Source organism: Pan troglodytes, chromosome 8 (assembly GCF_028858775.2).
Source record: "Pan troglodytes isolate AG18354 chromosome 8, NHGRI_mPanTro3-v2.0_pri, whole genome shotgun sequence".
NCBI classification, from domain to species: Eukaryota; Metazoa; Chordata; class Mammalia; order Primates; family Hominidae; genus Pan; species Pan troglodytes.
Genome location: NC_072406.2, coordinates 138,179,225 through 138,206,346, shown reverse-complemented (window position 1 = coordinate 138,206,346; position 27,122 = coordinate 138,179,225). Strand labels below are relative to the sequence as shown.

General features: G+C 43.5%; 1 protein-coding gene across 1 annotated transcript in view; it reads left to right on the top strand.

Annotated features, from left to right (window-relative positions):
* ADAM12 (ADAM metallopeptidase domain 12) overlaps positions 1-27,122 on the top strand; it is a 374,324-nt gene that overhangs the window by 288,750 nt on the left and 58,452 nt on the right. The window contains exons 10-11 of the mRNA XM_016919590.3: positions 414-498; positions 4,778-4,926. Coding sequence (XP_016775079.3) covers positions 414-498; positions 4,778-4,926 — 234 coding nt within the window. The remainder of the gene's footprint in view (positions 1-413; positions 499-4,777; positions 4,927-27,122) is intronic.

Genomic DNA, 27,122 nt, shown 5'->3' with positions numbered 1-27,122 from the left:
GGAAAGCAGTTAAGCTACGGTGAAAATCTAGTAAACCATCTAATGCATTTCTTTTAGTTAACAGTGATTCTCTGTGAGTATTTTCAGCCTTTCCATCAGCAGACATTGTTTAAATGGAGCAGCTTCCTACAGTCCATTAGGAAATAGGCAGATTAGAACTCATAAGTACAAAAGTAATAACTAGTTGTCGTCTGAGTCTTGAAAACAAAACTCTAGAAAATGACAGAACCATGACGCAACTGCAGAAATAAAATTTTCAGGGAAAAAAGATAAAATCACATGTGAATATACCCTCATACAGCTATTTTTATTTTGGCATATTTTATTGCAGGAATATCCAACAGAATTTTTAAATATTAGAGAATGCCCCCATTCTCATTTGATTAAAGAAAGTCCTCTCTTTTATTTCCTAGTGGGGTTTATTTCCAAGGAACCACCATCGGCATGGCCCCAATCATGAGCATGTGCACGGCAGACCAGTCTGGGGGAATTGTCATGGTAAGCCAAGGGCATCGGGAGCTGGTTCCCCTTGATAATGATTCCCCAGGAAGTCACTACTTTTATCAGACTTTGTGAAGATAGATCCTTTCCTTTAATGCTTTTTAGATTTAACTCTATTTTTACTGTAGCTGTATTTATAATTTTATATATCCCACAGTGTTTTAGGAACCATTTAAAAGCAAATTGCACACAGGAAAGGTGGGCATGTAAAATAGCTCAGCAGAGGCAAGCCTACCTCTTTTATGGAGAAACATTTTCAACCAGGACTTTCCAAACCAGGAATTCCTCGCAGCACTGGGGTGAGCCAGGGCATTGGGGTTGCCCTCGTCATGCAGCTGTTGGGACGCCCTGTGGTCTCACCAGACGTTCCCGTTTGGATGGTTTTCTGATGGTTCTGTCTCCAAGCCCAATGGCCCAAAGTCTGAGGTTTTTAGCTTTTTACCACTGCAAATGCTTTACATACCTTCTGGCCAGTATACAGTTTGTCTTTAAAATAACCTTATTCTTGGAAGTCAGAAACCCAGGTTTATTGCTTTACGAGGACCATTTTGTCATATATAAGCTATATATGTTTGTGAAAGGAAATACAGTGGGAAAACTATTTGGGTCTCGTTATGAATGTAGGAGGGAGGTAGCTTTGATAGGCTTGCCAGCAGGGGGCTTGTGCTCCACTTCATCAGATAATTAAAGGAGAGGTTTTCACCCTATGCTGTCCCTGCTCTGAAAATTTAGTGTCTCCTCTGCACCAGACCTCAGACAGGGAGTATCCTCAGAGACCATTCTTCCATCTCCATTAAACAAACAGAACCCTGCCCTCCCAAGAAACTGTGAGTTCCTCCATGTTTTTTAAACAGAACATGTGTGAATGTTCAGTTGTATTACATAGTGGAAGGAGTTATGTTCTGCTGATGATTACTTTCTCTCCACCTACTGCCTAATCAGATATTCTTCATGAATATACGGAACCAACATTTCCCTCTTCTGTGGGTTCAGAGATTGGTCATTAATGTAAGCCTGCACTAAGGGTCAAAGCTGCGTGGAGGGATTGCCCCCACTTACTGGATTTCTGGCTTGAGCGGTGACTGCCTTGTTTTCTGTGGACCTGGAGGCCCTGCATGTGATCTCCACCATGGCAGGTCCTTGGCAAGTTTGGTTTTTGTGATGCCAGGTTCATTTCAAGTCAGATCCCAACTCTATTTTTACAGAGCAGGCTGTACATTTTTAAGAGGGAATAATTTTCTGTTTCATGGTTCCATGGTCAGTTGCTACTGACTTTGCCACTTCAAGTTGGCATCATATTTTTTTGGCATGCTTATGAAGAACTCAATTCTTCATAAGCATGGTAAGTTCTGCTGCTGTGCGGTGCTGAAATGGGCCTGTAACCCATCTCACCAGAGTAAGCGGCTTTCTTCAGCTCGTGTCCCTTATTCCATTTCCATACAAGCATTTGATGAAAATTCCTTCTTTAAAAGGATACAGGCAAGGCTATTTTTAAAAAAGATATATGAAAATGAATGTGGGAAATATAAGCAAATTATGTGTCATGCAATAAGAATCAATTGAAGATCAAAGTTAATTATCAGGAAATATGTTTTAGCAATTTGACAGCAGTTAATATCATCCTTAGACACACTGCTTACACGTTCCGCATATAACAGAAACATCAAATAGGATAAAAATGCCTCAGCACCTTTGATTTCTACAAAAGTCATGAAATCAGCAAGATCAACATCTTGACCAGACCAAAAACTTCTAGACTCACTTTCTTCTCCTGTGTCGGTAAAGTTACATTCACGGGCATCCCGTGTGACTGTGCTTCATTAGAGGACCACAAATCTAAGAGGAAGGAATCAATGTAGCAAGGAAGCAGAGATCCTCATAAAATTGAAAACAGGATTGTAGTACCATTTCTGTATTTTCCAATATAGAGCAAATCATTAATTTTAGTAACTGAAAGTCATTCCTTTTTATCTAACTGGCCTAAAACAGCCTTGGTTTGGAAATAATAACATGAATAAAGAGATATTTTTTCTTACTACAAATGTAAACTGTTTATCAAGGTCTTTTAAGAGACATTCTGTTTAGAATCATTGATGCATGAAAGAATGTAAAACAATCTGGCAACTAAAAACCAAGACATTCAATGACACAAAAGAATCAGAAGAATATTTTTTAAGGATGAATTCCTTGAATTTTGTGCCAGAGCATGGTAACTTCAGCCCCTATGTTCTTAGACTGACTACATTCTCTTCACCATTGTGTTATTTTCGAGAACCGATTTCCTGAAACATATTTGTAAACTTCCTACAACGGGAAACTCTAAAATCTAAACAAAGTAATTTATTAGGAATTTCATCTACTGTAAGATTATCTTGGTTCCTTGATATGCTATTGTTTTCTTAGACAGAAGCCTCATTGTAAACACTTTCAACAAACCTGTAAGATCTTACATGAGCACACTTTTATCCAGGAGCCTCACACAGACTGTATCAGTGTGCTCTCTGAAATTCAGTATCATATTTGTTTTAGCCCATTTTCTGTTGATTCTAACAGAATACTTGAAACTGGATAATTTATAAAGAAAGAGAATTTATTTCTTACAGTTACAGAGGCTGAGAAGTTCAAGGTAGGGGGGCACACCTGATAGGGCTTCTTGAGGGTGAGGACTCTCTGAAGAGTCTCAAGGCAGTGTGGGGGATCACATGGCAAGGGGGCTGAACAAACTAGCTCAGGTCCCTCTTCTTCTTATAAAGCCACTGGTCCCACTCTCATGATAACCCATGAATGCACTAACCCATTAGTCCATGAATGGATTAATACATTATGAGGGCAGAGTCCTCATGACCCAATCACTTTTTTTTTTTTTTTTTTTTTTTGAGACAGAGTCTCGCTCTGTCACCCAGGCTGGAGTGCAGTGGCGGGATCTTGGCTCACTGCAAGCTCTGCCTCCCGGGTTCACACCATTCTCCTGCCTCAGCTTCCAGAGTAGCTGGGACTACAGGTGCCCGCCACCACGCCCGGCTAGTTTTTTGTATTTTTAGTAGAGACAGGGTTTAACTGTGTTAGCCAGGATGGTCTTGATCTCCTGACCTCATGATCCCCCTGCCTCAGCCTCCCAAAGTGCTGGGATTACAGGCGTGAGCCACTGCGCCTGGCCTGACCCAATCACTTCTTAAAGGCCCCACGTCCAATACTGCCATATTGGGATTAAGCTTCAGCATGCGTTTTGGAGGGAACAAACATTCAAAGCATAGCAGCACTGTTTCTTGGAAGCCTCTTGGAAAACATCTTATCTCTTTCCTAAGTAGCACAAAGCAAGATTCAAACAAGGTATTTTCCTTACTCCATGGTATACAGGCCTTTTCAGAAATGTTGTATATAGGCACTGTTTCTGTAGATCATATATGCTAATTAACTAATTTCGGTTTGTGAAAGTTAAGTAACTATATTTTTTAGTTAATTTCTAGTATCTGTTTGAGCCAAGCCATCCAGGCACTCCACTAAGTTAGGGGTGGCCAAGTAGTGCTTGTTGAATGGAGAAGCCGCCTTCCATATCCAAGCAAAAGGTTAATGAACCCCCAGCCGCAAGAGTCAGAGAATCGGGACACCTCCCATTTCCAAAGTCTGCCTGGCAACACAAAGAGCCAGCAAGAATAAGATATAGCTGGATTATAATCTTAAATGAAATGAATGGCTCTTCAAACAGATGACTCAATGTGGTCAGATTTATTATGAAGTATTGTGAATTTTCCAACTGTCCTCCCTGACCAAGCACACAGGAAGAGGCAGGCTCAATGACAACCTCTCAGGGCTCATTTAGAATGTCATTAAGCGTGCTTGCACCTGTCACCTTTATATCAGCATCATCTCAATCAAAGGTAAAATGATACTTCTATGGCCCATGAAGGAATGAGCTTTTCCTATGATGCAGGATGACTTTTTGCTTCATTCAATGGAAGAGTTTTGTGGGGCAATTGTAGGAAGCAGGATGGAGACCCTGCCTTGAAGATGTCATATAAAAACATGAAGAATCACACATGTATACATGCGGCATACAGACATTCCTCAGCAGAAAGGACCCCAAACTGGCTTAATGAAATGTCAAATTATATCTTTTTAAGTTTAAACTAAATGATAGCGTTTTACCTTGGTCCCTTATAAGGAATTACATTAAGTCAAATGTTAATGAAAGGTATATTTCTGTGGGGAGGGAGACCTGGGAAATAAGGCCAAGGAGATATGAATTATACACCTGTACTTTTGTGTTTTCTTTGAGGACCATTCAGACAATCCCCTTGGTGCAGCCGTGACCCTGGCACATGAGCTGGGCCACAATTTCGGGATGAATCATGACACACTGGACAGGGGCTGTAGCTGTCAAATGGCGGTTGAGAAAGGAGGCTGCATCATGAACGCTTCCACCGGGCAAGTACCATTGCTTCCATCTGCTTTGACAGTGTGCATGGCTTGAAGTGTGTGTTGGGAACCAGATGAGTCAAAGTGTCCCTGGTTTTCTGGTCAGAGCACCCAGGGAAGCTTCCAAAAAGTAATTCCTTCCCAAGAAGCAAGAGTGGCCTGTGCTACTTGGAGAGCCATGGGCAGCCAGATGGCAATGCTACATGGTGTGTACAAGGAAGAGGGCTGACCTTTTCCTTGAGGAATGGTGGGCATGGATGCTGTCTGTGTTTAGAAATCGCTAATTATCTTCCTGTCCCAGCAAGTGTTTTTTATTTGAGCCTACGGCTCCAGCTGCCAGGCAGTCCCAGGAGCCAGCCATCTGAAACCCTGGGCAGTGGAGATGGGCCACATGTAAACTCACTGGGCAGAGTGGAGATGGGCCACATGTAAACTCACTGGGCAGAGTGGAGATGGGCCACATGTCTTTAGAGGGTGCTGGGTAGAAGGTATTTCTTTCCCCAGGGTTGGCCCTAGGGTGTCTCTGAAGTCGGTAGCTTGGGGGTTTGTAGTGTCTCTGCCCTGACATCACCTTACCAGATCTTAGAGGTTTAAATGAAATGATTTCTCTGCTTTGGTATATTACAATGCTGTTCCTTATTTAATGCTTTCCTGACACTCCCGACTTGGTTCAACCAGAAAAGAGCAAGACAGTTCCATTATTTGGAGTGTTCAAACGAAGTGGAAACAGATGCACCTTGGAGGGATTAGAAATTCAGATGTGTTCTTATATCTATAAAGGGCCTATCCCAAACTAGAACTTTGTGCTAGTTTAAGAAGATTCTCATTAGTAACGGGAAGCATGCGCTGGATACAATGCTATCTTCTTTATTATACCTTGAAACCTTATGAACACTGACTTTCATGGAACGTTCCAGCCCAAGCCTGCTCTCTGGGTTTCCCAAAAGGAGACACTGGGGCAAGAGGCAAGTGCTCTGAGCAGCCCAGTGACTCATCTCTGTGAAGACTTGCTGGCCAGGGGACAAGCGTGGTGTGAGGGGATACCTGCTACTGCGGTTTAAAAGACCCAGTAGAGGGAGGAATTGTTAAAGAATGTGTCTGTGCTTTTTCAAGCAATAGCCTTGTGGGCCTCCTGGGAAATAGTTTGTAGGGCATTGAGTTGCCCTTGAAACAAGGACTGAACAGAACCACACAGCTCATCAGGGGATTGTCGTTTCATGGGAGCCATCAGGAGGCATCTTCTTACAGCAAGTGACTGATTCCTCATGTTCATCGCCCCCATTTGGGCAGAGTCTTCAGGGGCATCTTTCTGCTTGTGGTTCCCTCTTAAGCATAATTCAAGGGAGTCACCAAGACTTTGTTGAGGAAGTTGCTTTGTGAGTGTGTAATGACAGAAACCAAGGATCTGTACACAGAGTCAAAGTACTAACCGATAGGAAATGAAATATTGCAAAACTCAAGATACTAACATGTGTGTCTCTCCAAAAGGGAGGCCACCCTAAAAAGTAATATGTTCCTAGTCACTAAAGGTGTCTGAGCAGAAGCACAATAATTGTTTGCTGGACATTTGGGGCAAGGATTTCCTTCTTAGGGTATAAGGTTGGGCCAAGGGCCTATAGATGCCTTCTGTTTCCAACATTTCACAAGCCCTGATCGCGATGCTGGGCCACACGCTGGGTGACTTTCAGACAGTGAGTTTGGCAGGAGACTGATGTGCAACCGAGTGGCCTTCGTGTTTTCTCACTCTCAATGAACTCATAGCCATAGAAAGTGCACTCTGTGTCTAATTTCCCTGATCATCAGATGGGCACAAATACATTAGCCTATGGGCCTCCAGAAATGGTTTCCCATGACTAAGAAGATCATATTGTTAATATTGTTAATGTTTTTTAATTATTGATAAACCAATGGAGGAGAGGAAAACCTAGATCAAGAACACTGGACTTGAAGAGATCTGGTTGTCCCAATTCTCACACCATTTTTTAAAATAATATAGGCAGTTTAGTTACCCCCTGGCTCTTACATTCCTCATCAATAAGATGAGTGAGTCAGTCTTCATCCACCCATCCAACCATCTATCCATCCACCCATCCACCCTTCCTTCCTCCTTTCTTTCCATCTGTCTCTCCACGCACTTGTTCACATATTAAACAAATATTTTTGACCCCTGTGCTCGTGGGGAGGAATGCATAGATGATGAAGACTCTACAGCTCTAAAAATTATATAATTCTGAAGGCACAATAGCAAGGCATATTTTCTGGCACTCTATATGGTTTTATCTAAATCCTTTCCAATTGGAAAGTCTTCATGGCAGTGCTGAAGAATGCAAGTCAGATCGCCCCAGAGATATTTGAACACCGTAGGTGGAAATGGTATTGTTAAGAGCTCGACAAATCATTTAAAAGGCTTTTTTTTTCCCCATTACCAGGGGTTTGCTCATAGCCTTTATTTGATTTATACCATATTAGCAATTTCTGAGTTTTCTCTTTTGCTGAGCTTGTGCTTTTGTATAAATCTTTTCTATTTGCTTCTCATTTATGATCCCACATTCCTGTCCAGAGAGTGGTGTTTTTCATTTTCTCAGATGGAAAGCAACTTCCTAAGCAAGTAGGTGAATTAATCACAAAAGCCCACAGTGAGGGGGAGGTCGAGCGGCTCAGTCAACCCTCAGTCATCCATCACCCGTGGTGGAGTTTTCCCGGCTGCTCCGGTGTTATCTCAAAATGGTGGTTGTCTTACCTCATAGTGTCTCCGAGAGAGTGGGAGAATGGACTCAATGAGATCACATGTCTGTAAGTTGTAAATCATTCCACAAAGGTGGTATATTATTACCTAGCTTACAGGGATTTTGGAACTATCAAAAAGTTAAAGGCTTTTTTTCAGAATTCCTACTCATGATTGCTGGAAAGACTCCCAGTGCCCTTAGCAGTCACTCAGCAGCATGTCCACGGTTTCCGTGTGATGGCTCACTTTAAACTGGCCCACATCCAAACACCAGCCAGCCTCTGTCTTCCTCCTCCCACCACTGATGGAGGCTTGGGGATGCCAGTTAAATTCAGTCTCAACTCCAAAGGTGATTCAGAGATGAATCAGTAACTGCTTTAATGATACTAACATCTCAGAATCAAAAAGAACCAAGTATTGTAGATGGCTTAAAGGAGAAAAGCATATCCCTTCATATACCTTGTTTATTCTTTATCCAAACATTCCAGAATCCTAACTCTGAAAACATTAACCAATTGCTGTCACTGACAAATGGGACCTGAGGCCTGTAAATACAAGGATAGAGTCCTATTTCAACTTAAGACTTGTGTGACTTCAGTTGCACATTGCAGGGATGGTTGGAGGGGGTTCCTGATGGATTGTATCATTAATTACTGCAAGGCTTTAAGTGTGTGTAAGAGTGTGTGTTTTATGTCTCTAAACATTTAAGACCTGTCCTGGAAATGACTCTTTGGCAAAAGCAGTATCTGGGGATTCATGTGGGAGTTTAACTCAGTTGAGTTTATCCATTAATGAGCTTGGAGCCCTTGGTCTTAGGGAGGTGAGGGCTACGTATGCTGCATTTATAGGAGTAAGAAAATTGTGAATGACTTGAACACTCATAGCAAAGAATATTTAGCGTAATAGTAAATGTCACTTCCTAGAGTAGGAAAAAAGGCAATATTAACATTCAAAAAATGACTCTTACAGATTCCTTTTTTTTTTTTTTTGCAGAAAGTTTTCTGTTAAATGAGAGTTGGAGGAACAGGGCCATCTCCTCGGGTGGGGTAGGTGAATCTGCAAGTCATATTCACCTTGCCCCTGCCACTGTTACACACTGATAGGTGTTAGGGACACAGCTGTGAACAGGACAAGCCTGTTTCTTGCCCTCTTGGAACTGGTGTTCTAGTGGTGAAAAGAGTTGAAAAATGGAAAATTTAAAACTTGCAGTTTGGGCCAGGTGTGCTGGTTCACGCCTATAATCTCAGCACTTTGGGAGGCCAAGGCAGGAGGATTGCTTGAGTCCAGGAGTTCAAGACCAGCATGGGCAACATAGCAAGACCCTGTCTCTATTTTTAAAATAAAAAAATAAAAGTAATAAATTGCAGGTTGGAAGGAGTGCTGTGAAGGAAACAAAGGAAGAGGACAAAGAGAGGAAACATGGGGTGAGGGAGCCCACTTTAAGTGGGGGTTTGGGGGAGGCCAAAAGGAAGACAGGGATGGAGAGCCTGCAAAGCATGGAAGGAAGGGAGTTCAGGTGCAGGGGACCATGGGCCCGTGGGCGCTGTGGGGACACCTTGCTGCCAGGAGCCTTGGGGCTGTGGGGGGCTGGAGGGAAGTGATGCTGGGTAGAAATGGAGGAACCAGAGCCAGCAAAGCCCAGTTGGCCAGAGCAGGAACGTGGATTCTTATCTGCAGAGCAGCGGGACATCATTGAAGCTTCTCAGGCAAGATAGGAATATGATCTGATTTATCTTTTAAGGTTTCCTCATTTTTAAGAAGACCGTGCAGCCTCTGAGACATTGTAGTTTGCCAAGTTAAGGGGTTTTCTGTCTGTACAAAAAAGAAGAGGGAGGCTTCCTTTAGGAGAACAAGTAATAATAGTGTGTGAATTCTAGTTTAGTTCTGGTGTAATTCATAGGCATTTGGAAACTGTGAAGAGGAAGGATCCTTCACCAGCACACTCGGTGCTCATCACGCCACGCTCCACACTCACCTCTCCAGCCTTGTACACTTGATGTAAAATATTTCTTTTGGTTTGAGATTTCTTTTTCCTTTTCCTATAGTGAGCATCCTTTAGGGATTCTGTCAGAGAGCCACCAAGGAGCACATTCACATTTTCTTCATGTGTATCTGAAAAGAATTGTTGCCACAGTTGTCACGCGGATGCTGAAATCAGGAGTTTGGGCCTGTCTGGGTTTTGCTGGGTCTATACTGGCAAATGGCTTCAACTGACGAGTGTGTCCCCAGCTGCCAACTGGGAGTGGGGGCGGGGGGGGGGGGCAGCGTGTTCGTGTTGTGCACTGAGGATAATGTGGGATGAGAAAATAAGCAAATGAGGGTTACCCCCTGCTCTCCTGGGGTGCAAATCATTCACATTAAGCTGAGGTCAGACCTTCTGCAATCTACACCCAGATCAAATAACCACGTTTAAGGAGAATGTGTTGCCATCCTACTTCCCCACAAGCATGTATAACTGGCCCATTCGATTACATTTAATTCCATTCAGGACACATTCGTGGCACACCTGCCTGGACAAGGAACACAAACAGATGTGTCCCCAGGTCTAGGTGGCCTCCACCCAGGTCAGCCTTCTCTCTCTTTTTTTTTTTTTTTTTTTTTTCTTTTTGAGATGTAGTCTCTCCCTGTCACCCAGGCTGGAGTGTGCAGTGACACAGTCTCGGCTTACTGCAACCACTGTCTCCCAGGTTCAAGCAATCCTCCCACCTCAGCCTCCCGAGTAGCTGGGATTACAGGCACACACCACCATGCCCAGCTGATTTTTTTTTTTTTTTTTTTTCAATAGAGATGGGGTTTCATCATGTTGGACAGGCTGGTCTTGAACTCCTGGCCTCAAGTGATCCGCCTGCCTCGGCCTCCCATAGTGCTAGGAATGCAGGTGTAAGTGACCGTGCACAGCCTGGGCCTTCTCTAATGACATCAGAGAAGACAGCAGCCCTGCCCCTGACTCAGGACAAGCTCGCTACAGGAAATGAGGTCAACAGACGAGCAGCTGGCCACCAGGCAGAGCAAAGCCACTCATTTACTCCACTAGTATTTACTGTGTACCCTCTAGAGGCCAGATCCTGGGGAGCAGATTCAGAGCAGGCACAGAAACACGAGGCAGGATCCTTGACTTCAGGGACCTCACTGCAGGGTACCTCGTCAAATCTGCTTACACAGTCCGGGTATCAAGCACCATCTAGAAGTGATTTCAGTGTGGGCCTCTAAAAGACAGAGAGAAAAATCTATAACCATAACATCATTTCACATCTTTTAAAAAGCCACCAATAATTTATTGCAAACAGGGAGCAAAGGTTAGAAGAGGCAGCAGGCAGAAAAGATATCCTGGAATAGAGTCCAGTCTAAACCGATCTCGGAAGAATTAAATACAGGCTGGGCAGACCGCTCCCTGAAAATTCCTACCTCATACTGTGGGAAAACTGGATTTCTCTTGGAAGAGATTTCTGCCTGAAAAGGTGTTTTAAGAGGGGAAAATGAACCGCAATTTTCAGTGAAAAAAATCCCCCAAGGGCTTTGGAAGTGGTAGGAATTGATAGAAATTCAATGTAGCGGGAAAGTCCACACTCCGTAGAACTTGCTTTCCTGAAAATCAGTGGACAATACATATCGTTAGAATTCTCCCTCAAACTTTGGGGTGCTGTTGGAGATTATGAAATACATTTGTCATGCTGGAATTTTACCAAGATGGAATTGAAGGGAATTATTTTTCCATCTTAACTCTTCATTTGAGAGTGATAATTTTTTTCTCAATGAAAAGTTTAAGAAAATCTTCATTTCCTTCCTCAAAGTGTTAGGTGAGAAAATGGAAATCTTTATCCACAGAGAGAGAAAAAAGGAGGAACAGCTACAGAATGAGGAACTCTGGTAAGATGAAAACACTACTAGTTAGAATCAATTTAATTACTCAGCCAGAGTAATGGAGCCAGCTGTACCCTGACATTATCACAGGGAAAAATGAACTGGCAGGAGGGATTCTTGAAAACAGTTCAAGAAGGGTGCATCAATGTACAGACTGTTCTTGTTTCTTCTCCATGTAATTAGATATTGCTCACTGGAAAATGAAAGAATTTGTGTGCAATTCCATTAGAATATCAAAAGCTGCTGCCCAAGTTAGAATTGTCCTCCCCGTTAAGCTGTACACAAAATAGAGGTCAAGCTCGGGAGGCTGATTCTGTGTGGCCACTGATCCTTGAATATCCAGTTTAGGGGAATGAACGCAGACAAACTGACGTTGACCCTGGAGGACTGCATTCATGGTGTCCTGTTTCATCAATGAATGTTTTAAATTTAATTTAATTTTTTTGAGACTGAGCCTCACTCTGTCACCTAGGCTGGAATACAGTGGCACGATCTTGGCTCACTGCAACCTCCGCCTCCCCAGTTCAAGCAATTGTCCTGCCTCAGCCTCCCGAGTTGCTGGGATTACAGGTGCACGCTACCAAACCCAGCTAATTTTTGTATTTTAGTAGAGACAGGGTTTCACCATGTTGGCCAGGCTGGTCTGGAACTCCTGACCTCAAGTGATCTGTGAGCCTCGGCTTCCCAAAGTGCTGGGATACAGGTGTGAGCCATGCGCCTGGCCCATGGATGAACTTAGTGAGATGGTCATGACTATACCTATTTTATTTTATATATATATATATATTTTTGTTTGTTTGTTTGTTTTTTGTTTTTTTTGAGGCAGAGTCCATTGGGGCCATCTCGGCTCACTGCAACCTCTGCCTCCCAGGTTCAAATGATTCTTGTTCCTCAGCCTCCCAAGTAGCTGGGATTACAGGCCTGCACCACCACACCTGGCTGATTCTTTGTATATTTAGTAGAGATGGGGTTTTACCATGTTGGCTAGGCTGGTCTCAAACTCCTGGCCTCGAGTGATCCACCTGCCTTGGCCTCTTAAAGTGCTGGGATTACAGGCGTGAGCCACTGCACCTGGCCAACTATACCCATATTACTGGAGCTTAGAGTGTTAAATGAACTGCTTGCATTTTTCCAGACCGACCTAAGTAGAAGCCCCAGGACATAAAGTCAAACGGCTTTTTCCCAGTGTGTTTGACACATGGAAGTGGCCGTGAACACAGCTGGGCTTTATGAGAGAACTAAAGCTGCCTCAGTACAGAGCAATGTCCCAGTGCAACCTCTGGGAGGTGGGAGGTAGCCCCATTTTTAAGCCATTTAATTCTGCAAACCTCCTTCAATTTATGTTCCAACAGCAGAGAATGCTTTCCTGTCACTGGCTCGTTAACCCAGCATTTTATTTGTTGTACAGCATGTGTGAAAACATTTCAGCTGAAATCCTGCCAATCCTGCAATCCCCCTCCCACACAGTTACCCCCATGGCTTCCTCCTCTCCCCAGGCACAGAGGCCACAGTGTGGGGTAAAGGGTTATTTCTAGACTTCTCTACAACAGACAATATCCAAAAGGACTCATTTTCAGCTCCACAAGGTCAGGAATTTGTGTTTTGTTTATTGCTGAATCCCCAGCACCTAGAACAGTGCCTGACACATAGTAGAGCTCAATAAATACTTGACTGAAAGGATCCATGAGCGGGTGGCTGGATGATGGATGCATGGATGGGAGGAAGGAAGGATAGACAAATAATAGGTAGATGGGTCAGTGGATGAATGGATAATGGGTGGGTGGAATGATGGAGGGATGGACGGACAGACAGATGAAGGATGGATGGAAAGAAGGATGGATGGAAAGAAGGAAAGATGGGTAGATGGATAAATCAATGATAGGTAGGTGGATAGGTGGATGAATGGATAATGGGTAGGTGGAAATGGATAATGGATAGATAGAAATGGACAGATAATGGATAGATAGATGGTACAATGGACAGATGGATAGACGTTGGCTGGGTGGGTGGATGGAGAGAGGGATGATGAGTACAGCACAATTAGATAAGTGCAGAGTGAGGTTTTCTCTTCCCCATCTGTGTAATGGCAAAATCTCTGGGGAGAACGCTCTGAGGCCACTGTCTTTTGTACTAAATCTAGCAATTGCAGCAGCAGCATTTTCATTTTTTGTTTATTCCACATCATTCTACAATGGATTTACAATAGTTTGCAATGATACACACAATACAATAAATAGAAGAAAATAAAAACAAAATAGAGCAGAGAAAACCCAGATAAATAGGAGGCAGAGTCCACTGCTTTTCTGTACATAATCCGTGGAGACCTGGGTGAGGGAAACAATTTGCTTTCAAACAGTAGAGTCTTTCCAGCAGGGCCTTCCCCTGAAAGTCTTTGCTTAATTTAGCTAAAGTGGGAGGAGAGAGATCAAAAATATCAAATCTAAAAGCAGTTGTGAGCATAAGACTTTGTAGGACCATTCTCCAGTTTACAAAGATCTTTGGCATCTCCTTTCATTGTCACAGCCCTAAAAATAAAGAACAGGTACAATCGTCTCCATTTTACAGGTGAGCACACTGAGGCTCAGGAAGGCCAGAGGGCCCACAGGTGGTCAGGGTCATTCTGGATCTCAGCCTGCAGCCTCAGGCTCCTGATCCATTCTTTGGCCTTTCACCGGGTACCTGTGAGCCTTTGGCTCGCAGGCTTGGGGATGGGGAGGGTTGAGAGGGACAGCTCTTTCCCATTCTTGAGTTCCACATTGCCCTGGTGGTAACTTCAGTGTCAGTTGCTCAGTGGGGCAAGAACTGGGCACATGTAGACTTCAGCCCTGGTGGCAGGCTTGGAGATATCTACCGTGACTGCTTTTTCTATCATGTTTGATTAGAAGCCTCTACCCTGTTACAGACTTGCTAAGTCAGCAGAAAGAACTAGCGTATTCTGTGCAGGTCTGTCTACTGGGCTAGGAAGAAAGGGTGGTACCATTTCAGACATGCCCACTGTCCCTTATTAACCACTGCATCTGTCCATGTCTGAGAGAGTCTGCTCCCCCAACAACCCCCACACAAATTCAGCAGTCATTTCTTGCAATGAAGCTGAGTAGCTCATCTGATACATGGCCTCCAATGGGCTGAGGTCCTTTTAATATGGACACTGTGTCCCCTGCCCCTGGGTTCTTGGTCTTTCAGGACTTGGTGCAGGAAGAAATAGCCATCATAGCTCAGAAGTGAAAAGTCCACTTTCTGGTAACGTCCAGAAGCTTCCTGTACATGTCTCAACTGACCAGAGCTCAGTTGGTGTCTTTATTAAAAATTCTGAGAAATATTTGCACTTAAATTGGTTTCATGGAGGAGGAGCAGAGGTCAAAGTTCACAAGTTAAGACCATGAATTATAATGTGCTGCAGATGGCTGTATTCTGGGGCCCAGGTGTTTGCTATTAACAATGGAAATGGCCTACTAAGGATCTTTCTGATCATTTGCTCCTGGCCTGGTGGTTTTCTTAGCTTTCTGTGGTCCGTCTGGTTGGCCCACTGGCTCAGCGTCCAGTTATAAGGCAGTCACTTTCTGTTTCTGGAGTGGATGGATTGCCCCATTAGCTTCAACCTCAGTTCTGTTCTATCGTTTGAGCCTGTGTGGTCAGAGCTGTGTCCCTGTGCACCGCTGGGCAGGCAGAGTGGGCTGACTCAGGCCCAGTTCCCTCTCCCGTCACACCGTGAGGAGTCACGAGGCTTTTGAGGCGGGGCGCCTATTTCCCCTGCCTGCAGCTCATTAGGGTCTGACCAGGCTTGCAGCCCTCCTCAGGTGTGCACGATCTGGCCCAGGTATCACCTCAGGCTGGCTGGATAAATCCCAAGACCGGGCCTTTGTCTTCTGTGACACCAAAGACCTTTAGGGAAGTCCTCTAAGGTACACCTGGAAGGAAGTGTAGAACCTTGGGTGTTCCTTCCGTTTACGTCTGGCTCCAGGGAGTCCCGAGGCATCGGAGCAGCTGCCTCTCCCAGCCCATGGATACTACTGCTGCTGGCATAGCCATTTGTGCTGGGTCATGCCTGAGGCTGCCCAGAGGCCCTGCCCTGGGGCAGCTCCTGATAGCCCTCGGGGCGGTGTGGTTGAGTGGGAAGAACACAGGCCTTCTAGTCAGATCTGTGCTTTCACTCTCCACGCAGGAACTGCAGGGTCCCGGCAAGGAACACAAGCTGCCTGCACTCAGCTTCCTCATCTCAAAAATAGGAGTCATAATTGGCTCCCAGAGGTGTCAGTGAGAGAATGTCTGCCAGGCTTCTGGTCCCCAGCAGGGGTTCACTAAACAAATGGTGGCTCCTGGCCAGCCCCGCTCCAGGCAGGATGGAGTAAAAAGCCCCTAAAATGAGATGACCTCCTTGCATCCACGGCAGGCCTGCCACGGCACTGAACATGAGGCCGGTCACCTGCGAGTACAAATGCCACCACCCTGGCCTACCAGGCGTGCTACTTGGTTGCACATAAATTCTGTGCGTGGTGATTGAAAGTTTTTATTGTTGGGCTTAACTGGGGAAAGACCTCAAGATTTTCCTGAAGATGGCCCTAGAATTTTTGGTCAGCAGCTTGTCCAAGCAATGTCCATTCCCCACACTGCGGTCCCCTGCCCCCTCATACTGTAAGAGGACCTCGCTCTCACTTGGGAAGAGAAGAGGGAATTCATGTTGGGCTTATGCTTCTCAAGGGACTAGGAATAAGTAGAACTGGCTGTGAACTAAGAATGGCTAAGTTGTTTTTGGAAAAGCTCAGCAAGCTAGTTATGGAATGAATGATAAAAGATGTGGCCGGCATGGTGGCTCACGCCTGTAATCCCAGCACTTCGGGAGGCCGAGGTGGGTGGATCACCCGAGGTCAGGAGTTTGAGACCAGCCTGGCCAACATGGCAAAACCCCATCTCTAATAAAAATACAAAAAAATTAGCCAGGCTTGGTGGCGTGCACCTGTAATCCCAGCTACTCAGGAAGCTGAGGCAGGAGAATCGCTTGAACCCAGGAGGCGGAAGTTATGGTGAGCCGAGATCGCACCACTGAACTCCAACCTGGGCTACAGAGCGAAACTCCACATAAAAAAAAAAAAAAACAGTCATTAGATTGTCTTCTCCAGAGAATGGATCCCACAATTTGTGGCCACGTCTCACTCTGAGCTCAGTGCCTGGACTTGGCTGTGGCCAGGAAATGGATGGAAGATGTGGGGTGAGCTCATGTGACATGAGCTTCAGGAAAAGGGCCAGAAAAAAGCTCTCGGGAACGGAAGACAACCACAGCTGCGTAGCAGGTAACAGCCATCTAAATGCCGTTTTTGTTTTGTTTGTGGATTGCTTCATTGGTTGGTTGTGCTCCTAACTACATGCTCTTGTTGAGCTAAAGAAAAACTGGCCCTTCCAGAATGGAACAGGCTCTTTTGCTTCTTTGACACCATCTATGTATTAAACGGAGGGAATGATCTTTAACTGTTTGCTCATCCCTTCGCCTCCTGAATCATCTTGCTCTCAAATTTACTTGTATTTGTGGTTTTACAGTGTAAAGCGTGCTCTATTTTGGCTACAAGTACTACATTCTATACCATATTGGAAATGTTCTTGAGCACTATCATATACGGGGGAATTCGCAGTCAGGGCAACTCTCAATGGGAGAAAGAAAGACACATCTTTTGCCTGTCAGTACTAGGAGCTAGCATTTCACAGTGCTTGGAAGTTAACCAGACTTTGATCTTTTTGTTTGAAGCTCGTTTAGCCTCCACTTCAGTGCAATGAGGTAGTTGTTATCCCTATTTTATAGATATGAAAACAGAGGCTCAATGAAGTACAGATAGACAGGCTGCTCAGACATAGGCTTCGGACTTGACTTCTCACCACACGCCCAGGTAAAGAAGAGCCTCCTGGGTCTGCCGAATCTGTGGCATCTGCTGTCAGGAGAAAAACAAAACTCCATTTCGGTCTGCAAAAAGAAACCAGTGGGAAGCAGAATGTCAGCAACATGTTTTCCAAAACCAGTTAGCCCTTTACCATCTAATCATTTGTCAGCTGTGGACGATATGAGGTTGTTTTTTGTTTGGTTTGGTTTTTTCCCCCAATCAGTTTAAACTGAAAAATCTGGATGGATTCCCATCCCCGGTTCCCTGCAACTTTGGCTTTTCCTATCACACAGTTATGTCGGTTCCAAGCTGTTCTCAGCCGCTGCCTGGCTGTTCCATCCTTCTTCCTCGGTCACTTCCACTCCTTTCCTGCCGTCAGCACTCAGACAGATGTCAGCCCCTGAGCTTGGAGGTAGGGAACCTAGACTCAGTGCGTGTTTATTAATGAGGCCGCAGAGTCACAGGAAGCAGCAGGACCCTGACCTGCAGCCCCCCTGAATCCAGCCTGATTATAGCTGGTTTCTCTAGACGCCTAATTTCCAGCAAGAAAAGCAGTTGTCTCCGAATCATACCCAGAGAGCTTTTGCAAGTCAGATAACTCCCGACTTCTACTGTCAAGGTTGATAAATTGGCCTAGTGTGATTCACCCCCAAGAATATAGCAGTGAGACGCACAATAGGCTCCTACAAGAAAAGAACCTTCTGACTGCAGATTTTTCAAAGTAAAAGTAACCCCTAATAATGTTTTACTTGGCAGCTTTGTGATGGCTAAAATATGAAGCTGTGACTGCCTTTATGGTGGGGAGCTGTAAGTGGCATTCCTCTTTCTAAAAGTGGTGTTTTTTTTCCCCAAAATCGCCCAGCTGTCTGTTTCATCCTCTTTTTATTTTTAACCTTGCATTCAACATGGTAAACTTGCCCCAAGTGTCCCTGGTAGTTAAATATTAGAGTAAAAGGAAAGCAAGGCTAACAAAAGAGGTCACATCGTAGCAGGGGCCACAGTCACCCTGCCACGGCTTTGGAGATAAATTCTCTGCCTCTGAGCTGAAAGCAGCACTTTTTTTTCCTGGGCCGCAGGTATCACCATTTTAAAGCATTCTCACGCCAAGGGAAAGGATCGTGCTAAAGGGCTTCTTTCCTGAGTAATTCTCCAGTTTTATTGCTTTGCACCAGTCTCTCACTGCTATATGTCACTTCAGTTAGCTGCTGTCCTGGCACATGTGGGATAATTTATTAGACATGTTAAAAAGTACATTGTGATGAGCTTGCCAAAAGCTACGGAAGAAACTGAGGCTTGTCTTTTTAACCACAGACGAGGGGCTGTATGAGATCTTTGATGTCATGAGCAACTACCTGGCCCAAGTGAATGTTCTTTTCATGGATGCTCTGGGGAATAAAGCTGTTAAATAAGAAAAATACAAGCACAAAGGAGGCACAATGACCATATACCATACTTTGGATTTGGAAGCAAGTGGAAGGGAAACATCACTCTGTTCACAACCAGAACTTTTCCTACACTTTAATTACTGTGCAGTATGAGGATTAGTCAATTTAACATCACACTTCCAGGTACTTGAAAATTCATTTCTGATATGAAGTTTGTTTATAAGACAGATACTCTTGGGATTTTTAGCACATGCCTAAAATCAGATCAGTAGCATCTTGCCAGCATCCTCTCTCTGGCATGGCTAAGTGAGCCATAGCAGTCTTATCAACGATCGCACTGACAGATCCTGCCTATGATTCCTTGCCTTGCCTGTTGTCCATTGGCACATCTTTCATGTGATCATAAAGTCAGATCAGGTTTTCAAAATGCCATACATTGGGCTTTTCTTAGAAGATGGGACAAGAGAGCAAAACAGAATTATTTTTTAGGATATGACAAGTGGCCCATGGTGAGTCTAGATTGCATTTTTTTATTGTTACGACACAAATAGGTGCAACAACATTTGAATTTTAAATCTAGGGAAGTTGTTTCCAGTCTCTAATGGGCATCAAAATCACCTGGATCATTAACAGATGAGCAGATAGCAAATTGTGGTATGGTCTCAGTTACAATGGAATATCATCCAGCCATAAGAAGGAATGAGGTTCCGATGCATGCTACCATGTGGATGAACCTCGAGAACACTATTCTAAGGGAAAGGAGCCAAACACAAAAGGCCACATGGTGTAGGATTCCGTGTACATGAAATGAACAGAACAGGCGATCTGTAGAGACAGAAAGCAGATTCGTGGTTGGCAGGGGCTGGGTGGGGAATGGAGAATGAGGAGTGATGGCTTCATGGATGTGGGGTTTGTTTGAGGGGTGGGGGAAAGTTCTGCAGTTAGTAGTGATGGTTACACAACATTGTGAATGTGCTGGAAAAAAACGTTGGATTACATTCTTCGAAGTGACTTAAAGGATGAATTTTATGTTGTGTAAATTCAACATCAATTTAGCAAATCGTCTGCAGAGCTTATTAAAATACAGGTTGCTAGGCCCCTACCTTGAGTTTTCTGACTTAGTAGGTCTGAGTGGGGCTTGAGAATGTGCATTTCTAGAAAGTTCCTGGTGCTGCTTGTCCTGGGAGCACACTTTGAGAACCACTGGTCCAGGCATATGTGGGATCACAGCAGGATTTGTCTCCTGTGTTTAAATCGGTACATTGAGGGTTAATCAATCACCTTCTGTGTTTCAGCATTCACTGCTGGTCATCCAGTGCTGAACTGGCACTGGTAATAAAGAAAATGGTTTTTAGTACCTGAACATGGGATCATAAGAATTGGTGAAATCTAGTACTGCCATCCCCTAACTGTGAACTGTCAAATCCCTTCACCTCATTTGCAAATGGAGCAATAATAACTGTTTCATTGGATTGTTCCAAAATTTTAAATTCAAAAAAAAGTATAAAAGAAGAAAAATATTACCATGAGAAAGCACCACCATATCACCTAGCTAAAAGCAGGTACTCCATAAATAGTTATGCCAAAAAAATTATATATTTTAACTCAATTACTAGTCTTGGGAATTTATAATGTTGTGGCCAGAATATGGTGACACATGAAGGCAGCAAGAACTTACAACACAGCCTTGGACTGCACAGTTCCACTCAGACTCCATTTATGTGGCATAAAAGATACGTTTCTGGGGGTTTGGGACTTCAAAGACCATTTCTGGAGGAGTGGAATTATATGGGCCTTGGAGAACGGCTGGAGAGGAACTGAGATGGGAGGGTGGGCACATCCCTTAAGGAAGGAGCTTGGCAAGGGGGGCATGGGACCAGGTTCAGGTCATATTGGAATTGGGATCCTCTTCAGTGCTTTGAGTATAATAGACACTTGAAAACTATTGCTCCATAAGTGAGTGAATAAATGAGAGAGTTGTGAATTTGCCATTCAAAGTTGTATTCTGCCGTCATCAGAGGTATGTAGGCAGAGTCAGCACCTGGGGAGCAGGTGATGCACATGGCCTTGCTGAGCATTGGCACCTGCTTTGCTCTAGGCACTAGGTAACTAGTGGCTACTTAGGATGTAGAAAATATTCTAATATGTGTGGATTAAGATGGTGTTACCATTAGAGGAATCTAATATTTGCTACTGGCAAATTTCCCTTATCTCTTAAGATTTGAAGTAATTTTCATTTATTAAATTTTTTGTATTGGGGGGCAGTCATTGGGTTTGCTGTAAGTTTTCCATACTTAGTTCTGTGTTTTGATCAAATGAGACTATCTTAGAGCAGCAAAAGGGAGATGAGGAGCAGACCTTTGCCTGCTTAAAAAGCAGTTTGCTTTAAAAAAATAAAAAGGTGGGGGAATAAGGATTTGGAGTTCTTATGAAAAACACCTTTAAATCTTTAATCCATCTTGAGTTAATTTTTGTAAATGGTGAGAGGTAGGGGTTCAGTTTCAATCTTCTGCATATGGTTAGCCAGTTATCCCAGCAGCATTTATTATTGAATAGGGAGTCCTTTCACCATTGTTTATTTTTGTCAATTTTTGTCAAAGATTAGATGGTTATAGGTGTCTGGGTTTATTTCTGGGGTCTCTATTCTGTTCCATTGGTCTATGTGTCTGTTTTTGTACCACTACCATGCTGTTTTGGTTACTGTAGCCTTATAATATAGTTTAAAGTCAGATAATATGATACCTCTGGCTTTGTTCTTTTTGCCTAAGATAGCTTTGGTTATTCAGGCTCCTTTTTGGTTCCATATGAATTTTAGGATAGTTTTTTTCTAATTCTGTGAAAAATTACATTGTTATTTTGATAAGGATAGCACTGAATCTGTAAATTGCTTTGGGTAGTATGGACATCTTAACAATATTGATTCTTCCAATCCATGAGCATGGAATTTTTTTTGTTTATTTGGGTCATCTCTGATTTCTTTCAGCAGTGTTTTGTAGTTCTCTTATAGAGAACTTTCCTCTCCTTGGCTAGATAGCTTCCTAGGTATTTCCTTTTTTTGTCTGACTATTGCAAATGGGATTGTGTTCTTGATTTTTTCCTCAGCTAGAACATTATTGGTGTAGAGAAATGCTACTGGTTTTTGTACATTGATTTTGTATCCTGAAACTTTACTGAGTTCATTTATCAGCTCCAGGAGCCTTTTGGCAGAATTTTTAGCATTTTCTATGTATAGAATTATATTGTCAGCAAAGAGAGAAAGTTTGACTTCTTCTTTTCCTATTTGGATGCCTTTTATTTTGGCTTTGGCAAATAATTTATGGCTGAGTCCCCAACAGCAATTGCAACATAAACAAAAACTGACAAGTGGGACCTAATTAAAGAGCTTCTGCACAGCCAAAGAAATTACCAACAGACAGCCTACAGAATGGGAGAAAATATTCACAAACTATGCATCTGACAAAGGTCTAATATCCAGAATCTACAAGGAACTTAAATCAACAAGTAAAAAACAAATAGTTCAATTTAAAAATGGGCAAAGGACATAAACAGACACCTCTCAAAAGGAGACATACAAGTGACCATATGAAAAAATGTTCAACATCAGTAATCATCAGAGAAGTGCAAATCAAAACCACGGTGAGATACCATCTCACACCAGTCAGAATGGCGATTATTAAAAAGTCAAAAATAACAGATGCTGGCAAGGCTAGCCACTGTGGAAAGCAGTTTGGCAGTTTCTCGAAGAACTTAAAACAGAACTCCCATTTGACCCAGCAACCCCACTACTGTGTATATATCCAAAAGAAAATAACTCATTCTACCAAAAAGACATATGCCCTCATACTTTCATTATAGCGCTATTCACAATAGCGAAGACATGGAATCAACCTAGGTGCCCTTCAACAGTGGATTGGATAAAGAAAACATGGTATGGAATACTACACAGCCATCAAAAGAATGAAATTATGTCCTTTGCAGCAACATGGATGGAGCCGGAGGCCATTATCCTAAGCAAATTAGTGCAAGAATAGCAAATCAAATACCATGTGTTCTCACTTATAAGTGGGCACTAAACATTGAATACACATAGATGTAAAGATGAAAACAACAGACACTGGGGACTATTAGATGGGGGAGGATGGGAGGGGAGCAAGAGCTGAAAAACCACCTATTGGGTACTATGCTCACTACCTGGGTGACAGGACCCCAGACCCCAGCATCATGCAATATATCCATGTGATAAATTTGCACATGTACCCCTTCATTGCTAATAAAAGTTGAAATTATTTAAAATAAATAAAAATACCTTCAGTCATTCCCAGTGCCTGGCCCATACAGAGGCACAGCTCCCAGTGTATTGACACTCCATGGGATCTTCTCACCATCAGCATGACCTTGACCTATCTAAGAATGATGCCAAGTAGAAAATGGGTTGCCTCTCTGGGTGTGTGTCTGCAGGAAGAGCAGACTGTTTCCCACTGTTGAGTAAGTTCCTCCAGGCCAGTCCTGTCTGCACACACTTGTACCAGCTCTTTCCCGAGGTGCACTCACACCTTCTTCCCTTCGGGTGAGGGGCTCAAATGACCCTCTTCCTGGGGAGGTTTCCTGGTGAGGTCCACTGTCCCTAAAAGTTCAATACACACCCTCTTCCCTTGCTCTTTTATTTTTTTTCTCTTTAATTCTACTCTTTCTAACTCATTCTGTTCCCTTAGCTTGCCTATTATCTGTTGGCCCCACTGAATGCAAGCTCCATGAGGGCTGAGATTTTTTTGTTCTCTTCATTCCCATATCCCCAAAGCCTAGAACAATGCCTGGCACCTAGTCGGTGTTGAATAAATACTTGGGGAATAATGGAATGATGTGTGATAGGCTGTTCTGATTTTCTTCCTCTAAAGCCTGACTTCCTCTAAATGCCCAAATAGGGTTCATAAATATCCTATCAGAGTGAATAGTCACCTGCCTCCTTGCTGAGAAATCATGAAAGGATGGGATGAGTAATGACATCCTACAGGTAGAAAATACTTCTCAGCCTCATCACCATTCGTCATCAAAAGTAAGTTCTTGAACAATAAACGAGGCATTTTTTTCTTCATTACATAGAGGAAATGGTAGCGATATTGGCTGACCCAGTCTGAGGAAATGGCAGGAATGTTTGTGGAAGGGCTGCTGGACTCCCCATTGACCTTGCTGGGTCCCCTGAGCAAGTCAGAAAAACCCCAGGTTGGTGGGAAGAGAAGCCACTTACACCTGCTCATGGCTGGAGCTGTCACCCATGGTCAGGAGTTGCTGGAAGTTTGAATTGTCCTGACCTGGAAGGCAGGCGGCATGCTGGTGAGCTCAGGCCATGTGGAAAGGAGCCCTGAGAAAGGATCTGTTCAGTGTTGGTGAATTCATCAAGACCTCATTTCGCATCTGAGGAGGACATCGCTACTTTCCTTTTAAAACAGAGGCATCCCTGAAGAATTAATGCTAGGATGCTGTTCCTCAGAGCAAGGTTGAAAACCTGTGAATTGGATGACGACCATTTATGTATGCATGATTCTAAATGAGAAAGAATTTTGTTAACATTTGGGAGTTGTCCTTCAGCAGAATGAGGAAAAGCTAAGGGAAGTAGAAATAGATTATTACACAGATCACTATACTGTCTGACAACACCCAATGCAGACACAAAAATACAATGATGATCTTTGCCAATGATGATCTGTTCTGTTCTCCTCTCCTACACATTCTGAAGTTTAAATCCTGGACTTAAACTGTTCTCCTTCATCCTATTTGGATGGGAAACCCCCAAAAAACCCAATGTTTGTGTGTTTGTTGATTTGAAAGGAATGAGATGGGGAAGGCATGTCTGAGCTTAGTGAACGGAGCTGGTCTCAGCTCTCCAGTCCCTGGTGTCTATGGACATTCTCTGCTCCTTTGGGAAACAGGGCAATTCAGACCACTCTTTTCCAAGCTTCTCTTAATTGCTGTGATTCTGGCTATAAACCCTTCCTGAGACTTAACATTTATCCTAGAGTCTTTCCTAATTAACTCTAATATTTTCTAGAAATCACTTCCCTTCTAGAATGAACTGATAATGGTTTGTCACAGAACTAAGTTGCGTATCACTGAGTGAGAATGATGTTTCATCTCCTAGATCAGGCCTGGAGACATATATGTCCTAGGAAAACTCTCAGATACAGAAGAAGTTTCCATCTGTACCTCCATGAAATTGATTTATATTTATTTATTTCTTTCTTTTTGCAAAGAGAAGAACTGCTCTTAAGTCCCTGTGTAATATACCAATTACTTCAATATAATACCCTTCTAAATTGCAAAAACATTATCATTTTTCTTGTGAATCATTGTTTGAACCTAGTTAGTATATTTTGATACCAGGAATAACCAGTCTGTCTGCCAGGGGAAGTTACAAAGATTTCAAGATTGTTACAGCACTATGAGTAAGTCCTGGTATGTTGCCTTTGCATCCACAGAGGAGCACTTTCATTTATTAATTTATTTGTAGATTAGAATTATTAATATACTCCAGAGTTAATAGCCCGAGGTTGATAGAAACCACTTGGAGGGAAAACTAATGCAGGAACAGAAAACCAAATACTGCATGTTCTCATTTATAAGTGGGAGCTAACATTGAGTACATATGGATACAAAGAAGGGAACAACAGACACTGGGGAAGGAGAGGATCAAAAGACTCCCTGTGGAGAACTATGCTTATTGCCTGGGTGATGAAATAATCTGTACACCAAACCTCGTTAACATGCAGTCTACCTACATAACAAACCTGCCCATGTACCCCTGAACCTACAATTAAAGTTAAAAAAAAAAGTTAAGGGCCAGGCTTAAAGGCTCATGCCTATAATCCCAGCACTTTGGGAGGCCGAGGCGGGTAGATCACCTGAACTCAGGAGTTTGAGGCCAGCCTGGCCAACATGGTGAAACCCCATCTCTACTAAAAATACAAAATTAGCCAGGCATGGTGGTGGGCGCCTGTAATCCCAGCTACTTGAGAGGCTGAGGCAGGAGAGTTACTTGAATCCGGGAGGCGGAGGTTGCACCGCATGGGCAACAGAGTGAGACTCGGTCTCAGAAGATAAAGTTAAGAAAAAATAAATACCTGGTCATTAAAAATCTGTGGCTAATAGTATGCCTTATATACTTGGGGAAGAAAAGGGAAACCACTCGGAGAGGATGGTGCAGTGTTATCGGTTTAGTCCTGGAAATCAGCATGATCTCAAAATTCACCAAGCTCAATCATTAAGTAGCCGCTGGTCTACCATCATCAGGGGAGCATAGCAGCTTGCGTTGGTTTGGCCAATTGATTGAGATCCCGTTCTAATGTCATCCTTATAAATGTCTCCGTTGGGAGAGGGTGCTTGGGTTTGCTGGACAGCAGCCCCTGCTCCCTCTCTAAGTAATAAAACTTTCTGGGTTTCTGGCATGCTTATACCTTAATAATCCTTGCTGCCTCAAGACATGGGAAAATGCATTTGTAAAAAGTGAGACACTCTGTGTATGTTGGATAACACTGGCTGCTTTGGAATCAAACCCCAAATGCTCAGTGGCTTACCATATTAGAAGCGTGTTTTCCTTCTGTATGATGCTCTGAGGCTCTAGGCTGCAGGTGGCCTTCCTCCACACAGTGAGTTAGGACCAGATGCCATGCCTGACTCCTCCATCTCCTAAAACCGTGGGATACTCTAATCTCAGCTGGCAGATGGGGAAAGAAAGGATATGAAGAAGGAATACTTGCTTAAATACCATCAGCCAAAAGTGACCTATATCACTTTTGTTCATGTTCTAGTGCCAAGAATTAGTCACACAGCCCACCCAGGTACAAGGGGGCTGGGCAGCCCTTCTAGAGCACAGAAGGGGAGCATAACTTTGCTGGGGAGTTGGCTGACCCTGCCACACCCGGTTGTTTAGAGGCACCCGGTTGTTTACACCCTGCCACACCCTGGAATTTAGAGGCAAGGGTAAGACCTGCATTTCTGGATCACCTCCATTCTCTTACAACTGTGCTGGGGGAAGACAGGGACTTGGCCTTTATAGACCTGAATGCCAGCATCAGCAGGCCCTGCCCTACAGTGGAACCATGCGTCCTTGGAACCATGGAATTAATAAACACCGTCATTTGTACTCTTTTCTTCTTTGCACTTTCCAATAAGGACATTGTTATGTGTTTGTATTACAAGCTGCAGTCCCTACGAATTCACTTTTCATAGCATCATTTCACCCAGAACTATTAATAATGTCTTTAATGAGACTCTGCCTGAACTTATTGATTTGAAAACCATCGAAAGATCATTTCTTTTTTGATAAAGCACTTCTTCATCAGCCGCGTTGGCACTGTACGGAATGGATGTCGG